This window comes from Bolinopsis microptera, chromosome 5 (assembly GCF_026151205.1).
Source record: "Bolinopsis microptera isolate Bmic1 chromosome 5, MBARI_Bmic_1.0, whole genome shotgun sequence".
Lineage (NCBI taxonomy): Eukaryota > Metazoa > Ctenophora > Tentaculata > Lobata > Bolinopsidae > Bolinopsis > Bolinopsis microptera.
The window spans coordinates 1,248,248-1,260,200 of NC_087076.1; the positions used below are offsets into that span (position 1 = coordinate 1,248,248).

At 37.5% G+C, this 11,953-nt stretch overlaps 3 protein-coding genes across 3 annotated transcripts in view; all 3 read right to left on the minus strand.

Annotated features, from left to right (window-relative positions):
• LOC134816019 (cytosolic non-specific dipeptidase-like) overlaps window positions 1-11,953 on the minus strand; it is a 104,686-nt gene that overhangs the window by 65,557 nt on the left and 27,176 nt on the right. The gene's annotated exons all lie outside the window — the stretch shown is intronic.
• LOC134814912 (anaphase-promoting complex subunit 2-like) lies at window positions 121-3,010 on the minus strand. The gene is made up of 2 exons (XM_063823249.1): window positions 959-3,010; window positions 121-494 (listed from the first exon to the last, which is right to left on the minus strand). The coding sequence occupies exons 1-2, from the start codon at window positions 3,002-3,004 to the stop codon at window positions 339-341; spliced, it is 2,202 nt and encodes a 733-aa protein (XP_063679319.1). The 5' UTR covers window positions 3,005-3,010; the 3' UTR covers window positions 121-338.
• On the minus strand, window positions 3,697-5,254 carry LOC134815681 (protein SHQ1 homolog). The gene has a single exon (XM_063824244.1). It carries the CDS (start codon window positions 5,247-5,249, stop codon window positions 3,747-3,749), a length of 1,503 nt encoding a protein of 500 aa, XP_063680314.1. The 5' UTR covers window positions 5,250-5,254; the 3' UTR covers window positions 3,697-3,746.

The window sequence follows — 11,953 nt, forward strand, 5'->3', positions numbered from 1 at the left end:
GATAGCACTGCGTAATGCGAATAATAATAAATGTCTATAAATAGATTCATCAAACTAGGATCAAATTAATGTCAACTGTACTTTATTTCACTAAGCAAAAACAATAAGGAATGTACAAGATGCAGAGAAGATGATGATATAAATTATACAAGACCTATTTTTAGACCTATTTTTGTAAACTTGCAAACAAATATGATGTACAAATATACTGATAAAATTATCAATTCTTAAGTTCGTCATCTCAATAAATTACTCTGTAAACGGAATTAATTCAATTAAAAAGCAAATAAATTTGAGCAAATAACATTTATTGAGTCAAGATATAAGCTCATCCGCCGTCACTTTGGTTTTTTGTACACTCCACCGGTGAATGCCAAGAGTTTCTGTTTCACTTTCTTATCGAGGAAATTTTTGACTTCCTCCTGAGTGAGCTGGCCTGCTACAGAGTCGGAGAGTAACAAAGACAACATCTTGTGTACCCGGTCTACCGTTATCTGGGTGGTAAGCATGGTTAATGCGGCCGAAGAAAGCTCTCATATTATTTACAATTATGGATACAATTTACGTTGAAATTAAGATCGATTAAACACTTAACAACAAGGGTCGACCGAGAGCAGGATTTGCGACCAAGGCCGAGAAAATTTTGCTTTGATAAAACCGAGGCCGAGGCAAACCGAGGAATTGTCCTCCTGACCGAGGCCGAGGAAAATCGCTATTCCTCGGTAAAACCGAGGCCGAGGTCGACCCTTAAAATCTTCAAAATTTCGCCGAGGCCGAGGAATAGCAACTTAATTTTTAACCGAGGCCGAGGCAAACCGAGGAATTGTCCTCCTGACCGAGGCCGAGGCCGAGGAAAAATCGCTATTTCTCGGTAAAACCGAGGACTCGAACTCGGTCGACCCTTGCATAACAGTCATACAAAATATTTTATATTACAGAAATGAAGGATTTGTCTAACCTGTCCAGACTGGTTGATGAGTCCCATGACGAAGTTAGTGTATCCCTCCAACTCCTCCTCCCTAACCTGCTCGATCTTTACCATCGCACTATCCATCTCCTCAACCACCATTCCCCCCGACTCTTTCACCTCCTTCTCCAGCTCAAACATATCTTTAGAGGTTTCTTTCAACACCCCGTTTGTCACCCAGAAAGCTAGCTTTTTCCGTGTTTGACTGAGTGATAAACCCACAGTGTTGGAGATAGTATCTGCGTGACATTTTTCACTCTCCTCAAAACACAAGATTATAGTTGCTTGGACTGGGGAGACAGTGAACGAGAGTGTTCTCTCCTCAAACTCTAGATCCAATTCTACAAAACCTAAATTAAGCTTCCATTCCAAAGTTCTTGATCTCTTTAATTCCGAATAAGCGGCCTGGTATTCCCCGGCAAGATAATCTTGTAACGGTTTGTAAATGGTCACCTCTTCGTTTCTGAGATTAGGCCAAAATACGTGAGATATGATGAGAGTGCTGATGTCAAAGTGGAATTGTTGTTTGACGTTGTTCATTATATTAGAGTGATTGCGCTTGGAGTCTACAACATCTTGTAACATTATCTGACACTGTGACAGATCTACTCCAAATCCCACTTTTAGCAACTCCATATTTCTCATTTCTACACTTATATCGTAGTTTGAAGTTGTCAGAAGTTTTTCAGCAATGAGACTTCGATACTCGTTCACAAATAAGTCAGCACTACGGTAAATATTGCAAAGAGTTGAAACTATATCAGCAGATTTGGAAGTTTTAGATTTCAAATCAGTTGGCATATCTTTTGACTGAGGTCTCCACTTTTCCCAGTCATCTATCTCCAAGTCACTGTCTTCATTGCTGTTAAAGAGTGTTCCAGTGGTGGCACTAAGTTCTCTAGTCAGTTCATTCTCCTCCTCACTCATCAAAGTGTTCAGAATGCATCTGATGGTGTCTTCTCTCTGCTTCAGGTAATTTCTCACAGGCGCACAAACTTTCTCTAGCATGGCACCGGACGGATCAAGGAACCTGAAAACTTTTATAGCTGAAGAATACTGAGTAATTATATCATCTGTGTTAGCTCCAGGATGCAGGAGCCGCTCTTTAAATGTATCCTGAACTGTCTTTATGAGATAGTTACTACACTGAATATGTCCTACACACTTTTTGATATCCAATACAGCTGCATGGGAATCAGGGTAATCGACCATTATTTCAAACAGGTCGTTGATACGTACAGTGGCAATTGTTTTGTAGCAGAAAAATTTGAGACGCTTCTTCCATATTTCCATATTAGGAGGTACAAGCTGATGTTGAGTAATGAACTGAATGAATGTTATGACCGACGAATTGAGCCATGACATTACAGGTCCCATGATACTCGTGTCATGAGAACAACCCGAGAAATTTTCGGTTATGAAAAGTCTGATCTGAGAGCTAAGAACATGGAGAACTGCGTCGTAGACAACTTCATCAAATAAATACAAACAGCACAGATACCGGTTAATGATATCAAAGTTCTTCAATTCAGTAGAATGCTCCGTGGGTGAACCGTCAATATCTTGATCGAGATTGTCAAAACAGTCAAATCCTCGTTTGTAGAAATTCGTACAGCACATTGAGAATAATTTCTTTACCTCATCAATTTCCAACAAAATTGTTGTGAAATCCATGTACACGTCCTTCTTCTGGAAGGTCGAATCTGTCTCTTCTACAAGATAAAACGACAAAAGAAACTTCAAAACTCCTTTTCCCAGCAATACAATGATATTTTCAAATGCTTCATAGTCTCTATAAACATCAAGAACCGTCAAGACCTCAGGAAGAATTTCAGATTTAAAATAATACTTGAACTTGACTCTGAACCAACTTCCAAGGCATTTCCTTACAGGGTAACCAAAGTTCTCAAGTATCTCAATTAACTCTTTACATCTTGATTTTATCTCTGGTGTGATGGTGTTGGGTGGGCTGAGATAATGAGTGAGTTGCTTCCAGGCTGTGTCGGAATTTAGAATAGGACTGTCCTGACACTCCATCCTGAAATAATTACGGAGCGGTGATTTAAAATATCTGAAAAATAGTCTTACCAAGCATCAAATCCCAGATAATAGAGATTGTGTTTGTTACACTAATGACTAAAATTATTAGCAGTCTAAACATTGTCCAAGTTTCTTTTCAAGCTAAATTAATAAACTCGTTATTAAAACACCAAATTTGATATATTTTGGCCCATAAATTGGTCAAGTATCAATATCTTAAAGTATAAAGTATGTTAAAGTATATTAAAGTATATTGAAGTATATCCCCAGGTCAAAATCGGAAAAAAACCTTCATTTTAATATACTTTAATTAATGTGGTCAAGGCCGCCCCCCCCCCCCCCCCGGCCCCCCCCCCCCCCCTCCCCGGCCCCAGCAGTTTAGCTAGTACCGTCGCGTAGTTAAAGTTTTTCCAAATTGTCCCCCCCCCCCCCCCTAATAATTTAAATAAAATGATTCATAAATTAGAATTGGTCGAATCATAGTATATTTGTATGCTGTGCTGGAGCTAAAATATTAAAATATGTCGTTATACTAAAAGTAAAATAGATTTAAAATCTTAATATACAAGTTAAAAGATCTCATGATATCAAATCATTCATCATTATAATTATATTATAATTATATTATAATTATATTATAATTATATTATAATTATATTATAATTATATTATAATTATATTATCTTGAACATCAATGGCAATAAATGATATCATGATTTGTTGAGAAAGCTGTAAAAACTCAATCAAGTTCCTCGATTAGGGGTTTTAAAACATTGGCCGGCTTGTTAAAATCATCTGAATTCTTAGCTAAAGAAATGTTATCAATTGCTGCGCTCAAACACGACATATTAATGTCCTCATTCTCATCACACACTGACTGTTTGACAGCCATACTCCGCAAATCTATTTCACTACTTGAGGAGTCATCTGATTCACTCCCTGAAGTGGATTCATCAGATTCTGTTGAACAAGACGTCTCTGAATCCTCAGAACTTTCCAAATTAGTCATGTCAGTAAATGCTTCAAATTCTTCAAGAGGGAACGGCAAGTCAGATTTAGTTATGACTGGTAAATTGTTCAATGCCTCTATCAGCTTCTTAACATGCCTTTCATCAACAGTCTGTATCCACAAACAATAATCTTTAACAAAAACATTATTGTGAAGATAATAATATTCATGTTTTCTCAGAATATCGTAAACACCTAGAAGACATTTCAAAATCAGAGGTCGACCTTTCGAAACAATAAATTTTAAGTCCTCTAAGACTCTGGAACAAAAATCAAAATGCCTGTAAAGTGGAAAAGTCAACGCCCTTGAAAAGTTCAGTTGTAAGCACTCTTTCAACGTTGAGGGAGTATGAAGCCAAGAGAGCTGAGAACTTATCTTGCAAATATTCCATGGCGATTCCACTGATATCTCTCCACAATTAGTCAGATGATCAAAAACAAAAGCAAATAAAATATCCACCAGCCCAATCAAAGCTCTTTTAATCTCTATTTTCTCAATGTTAATTGTGCAATGAGGTAACTGACATAACAGCTGCTGCTCATCATCCACAAAACTAAATTGATCTGGATTACTCATGTACCTTGGTTGGTAATGAATTACATCACCCACAAATTCGTTCATATTCAAGAAGTCTGACAAGTAATGTTCCATATCGAAATTCCCCAACAAATCCAGTTGAAGAAGTGCCTTTCTATTATATGGGTGAGTTTGATCAGGCATAGGCAAATCCAATAACTCTGGAAATTCATTGACAAATGAAGCATAATGATTTTTATACTTGTTGCAAAAGCCATAGAATACAGAGTCAGAACTATAATCTTCTTGAGGATATTCTTGGTCCCATTCCCAGGTGAAATCTTCTGGAAAAGACGGTAAGGGTTTGACTGCTTGATCATTAGAGGAGCCAATTACTTCAATCTTAGGCTTGCTAACGGAATTTTTTGGAGCAAGAAGCTTATTTATCATGGCTAGATCAGTGAAATCTTCACCAGGATTTTTCTTTGGAATATGAACAATAACATCACCCTTTTCAACATCATATTGAGCATGCTCTGATCCATCCTCTGTGATCTCATTACTGAAATTCAGACGAAGATAGTATGGCTTCAAATAGAACTTGAACTCTGTGTCCTCAATGAATATCTCTGACTCTGATATTTTCACATGTGGAATGTGTAAGGTTACAATAACAAACTTCTCAGTTTGTTCGATACTGAATTTTGGTGTTAACATTCCTGAAAGTAAGATGAGAATTAAAATACATTAATTTTGAAAACGTTTAGTTTTACCATACTGATTTTGCAGGTATGAGATTGACATCAAAATGCAATTAAACCTACAAGAGGGAGGGGGTCAAAAGTCAGTGTACATACGTTGGGTCCTATGCCACCACCGTGTTTTACCATCAGCACATCGTACATGGGGGAGGGGCCAGGGGGGAGGGGGGCCATAAGTCAGTGTACATACGTTGGGTCTTATGCCACCGTAATAATTGAATGGTTACCTTCATGCCCACAGTTCAATGTTTTAACTCACCATACCAATATACATTGTGTCACGTTGTGACCCTCATCATCATTTCATTTAGTGAAAGCCACGATATGGCCGCACACTCGTGACATATTTGACAATCAACACATTCAGTGGCGTAACAAAGGGTCCCGCCGACCCCGTTGTGCAGGAGGCACCACCTTAGGGGGGTACCAAATCGTCGTTTGAATGTGGGACAATTTGGAAAAACTTAACTACGCGACGGTACCAGCTAAACTGCTGGGGGAGGGGCCGGGGGGGGGGGGGGGGGGGTGGCGCCAACAGGCAACGTTACGCCACTGAACACATCTACACTATTGTCAATTTAGCAAACCATACCAAACGCTTAAATGTGCTAGAGGAGCTGAACCAGACCAGTGTGACATAGAGACTACTCACATGTTGTCTTGGCTCATCTTTCTTTTCCACACCCTAACTAGTTTATAATTTAAGGGATCGAATTTAGTACCCTTTTTAAACAATGCTACTATACAACAGATGCAGATTACCACACTGCAGGTGAAGATCCTGTTTCCGAACACTTTTATAATAATTTAGTAACTGCTTCAACAATATTGTTGTCATAAGCTAGCGATTTCAACAACTTTGGATGAACACCATCCGGACACATGGTAATTTTATTATGAAGTATTAATTTCAACAGATTAGCGGACCTCATAGCCAGAAAGAGGAAGGAGAGGTATTAGGAATACAAAGAACGAGGATAAGATTTGCGATGTTAAGAACAACACTTATTGCTCTATATGGGTACATACTACATATGTATTATACTACATGGGTACAGAGAAAAAAAAGATGGACAGCAAACATAAAACCCCTCTAAAACCCCCCGCTTGTTGCACCAAGCACGCACAACAAAACGAAATGTTTGTATGCTGTAGCGCATCAATGATCAAGTAGAAAAAAGCTTGAACTGCTTAATATATATATATTTCGTTGCTGTACTCCTACACATTAAAAGTCGGTGTTGATTAGATCTTCGAAATAGTTCTTTGCATCATTTTATTAAACATCGTTATCTGAGATAAAATTGTTCTAAAAGCAACTGGAATATACACAAATCTTTAAAATAACTTACAAACTAGGAAAGGAAAACAAGTCTTAGGAAGACGTACAAAACTATGTGACTCAAAACGGTACAAAACTAAAAAATACTGAGTAATAATCAAACAAAAAGAATGGCTGAGTACATTTTATCTAATCTATTAAAGATTAGTTTCTCGGAAAAAGCTAGATTTCTCTGAATCAAGCAGTAAAAATATTAAAATAGTGATGAATATAACACGTCTCTGATAGCAATATTGTAAACTAAACACGGGTTTATAGGCTAAGATCATGTTAAATAAAATAAATAAACTAAACACTAAGCTCCAGCGGATTTAAAAAGGATGTGGTTACTATCGAGGGTGTTCATACCCCCATAACGCTCAAGGGTTTTCAATTGGGTCTGGTAGAACCCCTCTCTAGCTTCCATGGCCTTTTCCCTATCTGCTTTACTTATTTCAGGTTTAAATTCTAGAGCGTCCACTATAATTACAGAAAGGTGCGTACTAAGTGAAGAGTTATATAAGGCTACTGAACTAAAATCTAAATCATGATCAATATCTAAAAAGTGATTTACTAACTTACAACTCCTGATACCTTTCTTAATGTGGCTCTTATGATTAGAAAATCTCTTAGGGAGATTAGAAGTAGTATATCCTACATACGACTGTTTACAAGTTCTACACTCCATTAAATAAATAAGGTTATTACTCTGACACGTTATATATTTAGTAATAGGGAAAACTTGTTTGGAATGGTGACTACTAAATTTGGAACAAGGGGACAGGAAACTTTGCTTACAAACATAGCATTTTCCACAGGCATGGCACCCTGCGTTGTCAGCCTCCCGAACAGCCGGCAATATAATAATAAATAAATAAATACAACATTTATAAACCGCCTTATAGCTAAATCATATAACTCGATATAATTTAATCCTGGAGATAAACTCCAGTGCTTTCTAAAGCTGCTCTTACATTAACTGAGCTTAGTTTAATTGAAAATTAGACATGACAAGTTCATTTTACCTATGTAAATGCAAAATCAATCAAATGCTAGAGAAAAGAAGTATGTTTTAAGTTTGGTCTTGAAAGATGTAACTGACTCAGCTGATCTTATGTCGTATGGCAAGGAATTAAATACTTTAACTGCACAGTGACTAAAAGCTTTCTCTGTGTTTACATAGTTAGGAGAGGGCGGAAAACTAAGGTAAAAATAATCATTATCAAGACGTACATTTTTAAAACTTTGCTGCCTAGGAGATATCAACTCTTTTAAGTAAGGAGGAGCTATATTATTTAAACACTTGTAGGCAAGTAGGGCAATCTTAAAATCTATTCTAAATCTAACTGGTAGAAAATGAACTTTCTTAAGTAGTGGAGTAGTGTGTGCCTTTCTTCCTCTCCCGAAAATAAATCTTACAGCAGAATTTTGCAATGAAACTAATAAATCAATGAAACTAATAAATCAATGTTTTAGCTCATTTTACAAAGTCAAATATTTAAAACAATTAAAATTGTATAGTGCTCAATTTGTAAATGACTAGTTGATCTTTGCTATTGGAAGTTTGTCAAGGACTGGCAGCTAGCGGGGGCAAGGAATGCACGGGCTTAGGGGCTTTTGTGCACACCAGAACACTAGCTCGGTAGATTTTTGGAAACTAGAAGGACTGAAAACTAAAATTGTTTTTGATGGAGGCTGAGGCATGTTTTTGAGAGGGACGGTATAATAGCTTGTGGTAACAACTGGCCTTTACTTTAATAGGATGAAGTTTTAGTTTTAGGACAGGAAGAAGGCATTAAGAAGATTTGCTCTTTGTTTACAAGGCAGAATATAAGCACCTTCTGTAAACGACTTAAATCATAAGAGCTCAGTCCAAAATATACGCTATTGCAATAATCAATTCTAGAGAGTACTAGAGCATGAACAAGCTGAATCTTAAGGTTAAAAGACAGTTTTGATGCAATAAACCACAAATGTCTGATCTGAATATTACATGCTTGAACCACTGACGTAATCTGATCACTCATTGAAAGATAACTGTCCAAATACAGCCCAAGACTCTTCACAGTTCCACTAACAACATGTGGCTCTTGATCCTTAACAATCTGTAGAGAGGCTGGAATATTTGTTGAGTCAAATTTAGAGGATATAACGATGACTTCAGTCTTAGAAGAATTCATATTGCAGCGTCTGGTTCAAGAAATTGACTGGCAGTGGTTCCTCCATCTCTATCACTGCTTACAGTTCCACTAGCACGATACTTATTGTGTACAAGCATGCCACCGATAGTTTGATTCTTTCGGTGACTTACAAATACACTGTCAGCACGTACTAGCTTCTTCAAGGCTGGATCGAGATTAAGAAGGTGCTTATACTTGTGAATAATGCTCCCCATGTTGGGAAGTGCTGGATTTTGATCCATCACCATAGGTATTAGACAAGTAGTCGTCTCATCCTTATTTTTAGGGGCATACAAGTTTTTCCTATTGGTTATATCATTAAATTTGTTGAAAGCATCGTCTACAATACTAGAATGGTAACCACGGGCTACAAGGTAACCAGTATATACCTCCCTTTGCTCTAAGAAATTAGTGTCTTCACTATTGTTCTGCCTCACTCGCCTCGCCACACCATAGGGTATGTTTTTGAGAACATGGCTCCTATGACATGAGGTGGGGATGAGATAGCAGTGGGTATCACTGGGCTTAGAGTAAAAGTAAAAGTAAAGTAAAGTAAAATTTATGACATCACATCATCACACATGTCTACAAACTATCATCGCACTGTGCGAAAAAATATATAATAAATATTTCCCCACCAACATTAATTAATTATCAAATACAATATTTAAAAACAATTTCATCAAAAACATTATCCTATTTTAAACACTTCCCAGTGGAATAAAGATTTATAAAACGCTTCTTTGCCACATAAGGATGGAACCAAAGATAATTGTTATGTTTCTCTTTGTTACTGACATAACTGGCTCCCTCAATTCTTACTAAAACTTCATTAGAAACATTCCAAAAAAGCAATCATTTGTAATACTTTTAGAAATCATATCTATCTTATATCCTTCTAATTTAATTTTAAAACCTAAAACTGTCACAGAGTTCTTGACGTCCGGAGGGAGTTTGTTCCAATATGGAATAACTCGCTCCGGGAGAAAAGACTTCTGGATATTCTTGACGTTTGTCGCACTTTTACTACATCTATTGGATGAAACCAGATTAAGACCTGATCTGCTTGGTCTGAACAAGTCTGGACCATAATCAGGAGTAAAGTTTGGTATGAATAACATCGCCAACAGCATAGACATAGGTGTCTAAAAACTCAACACCATCCTTAGAGTAGTCGTAAGTAAACACAAGGTCCGGATGGATACTATTGAGCCATTCCATAAATTGTAGAAGCTCCTCAACAGTACCAGGCCATGCCATGTATATATCGTCACGCAACCTACCCCAGAATGCTGGTCTGTGTGGGGGCCATGTTCTAAATCTCTTTCATTAACTAAAATATCGATCTTATCCATAGCACAATCTGCATACTCACATGAGTTCTTAGGACCCATTCTTAGGACCCATCGCCGCTCCACGCTCCTGACGGTATGTTACCGTTGAACGAAGCTATGTTGTAATCAAGAGTGATTTCTAGAGCACTAATAATGCATTCTGTACTGAACAATTGATCATAACTACTTCTTTCATTCAGGTGCTTGGTGCATTGTTGGATCCCCATATCCCTGGGGATATTGGTGAACATGTTGGATATATCTATGGCAACATGTATCACCTCCTTACCCAACAATATGGTGGACTCATTCAAGCTATCAATCTTCCTCAGAAAATGAGGGGTGTCAATAATTCTATAATCTAAAATAGCCTTCTTCAATTCGTATGCAGTCAAGGCAGATAGGTTCTCAATGTATGAACCACATCCAGTAGTAATCATCCTCCCAGGGTACAAAGGTGGCTTGTGGGCCTAGGGATTCAGGTACATATTACCAGGCTGGTTGAGCTCCGTACACGGAATAACCCACTCCCTGATCTTCTTAGACAATCGCTGGATTGTACAACTTTCGTCTTGGTAGATTCCAAACACAAGGAAATTTTCCTTTTGGTTGGTAATATACTCAATGATGGGAGTATAGTTTATTGGCTATGCCCCGCTTATATTACTAGTTTAGCTCTTTCTAGTCCCCTGCTACACGGCATGTAAACAGGGATTGGCTAGTTAGAGGCGGTCCGTGTAGGCCTTACACTGTGCTTTCAGCAATACTCATACATAATATATATAACACATGATTAAGATCCCGGAAATCGCTTCTTATTCAAATCAATTGCCATTAGAACCATAGAATTCAAATTATATGCTTGGCGCAGCGCATTTGAAAGTATAATTCAATCAATGCATGCAATCGTCAAATCGTGCAAAAGTATGCGGAGGATAACAAAGCGACGAGACTATTACTGCTCTGCGCGCGGAGAACATATGAATTGGAGAATTTTGCCGCTTCGACGCGCCGCGCAAGAGCAACGATCTGGAAGGGTTGACAACGTCAATCAAATATATGCTGCATGCATTAAAATGTTGTACATTGTTAATGTACTAGCCCGGCCGCGCACTGTTTCGTAGCACTTAAAGAAAGCGGCGCGCTACTTCAAAGAAATTTAAACGAGTCAGATCAAATTAAAATGGCGTATCTGCTTTGTAAAATTAAATTAACTTAAAGTTTGTAGCGCGATGCGTTACTGGGCCGCGCCGCGCACTCAATTATGCTTCTCGCAACCACTAGATCGGCAAAATACGCTACTGGGCCTCGCCGAGCTGCGATGAATTGACATCGTCAATTAAACTAAAAGTAAAAAATTAGATATTTTGGTTTTTAATATGCCGCAGTAAGTTATATTAATATAATAAGCATACACAAGAAGTAACCCGGTAAAAATTTCAAAGAACCTCCCATGAAAAAGATTTTTGTCCCAAAAAAAAAGTGCTGAACTACTTTTCAATAATACTATTTGATAGTTTTGTTACGTTTAAAAAAATTTGAAAACGGAAGAAAAAATATTTTTTTTGCTTTGAAAATTTATAAGAGAAATTTATGAAAGAAATCGAGCGCTACCGTAAAATTTTCATTAACACTTCTCTGGAAGTCATTTAAGTTTTTGTACGGTTAGTGTATCGTCCTTTTCTCAAGTTCTTGCCCTCTCTGGTTTAATTTCAATTAATTTGGTTTAATATTATTTTAATTTTGTCCTAGCCTCTTATATTGAGTTATATTCTTGTCCATTTTTACACATTTGCTCACATCACTCACAGTCAGCCGCTATGAC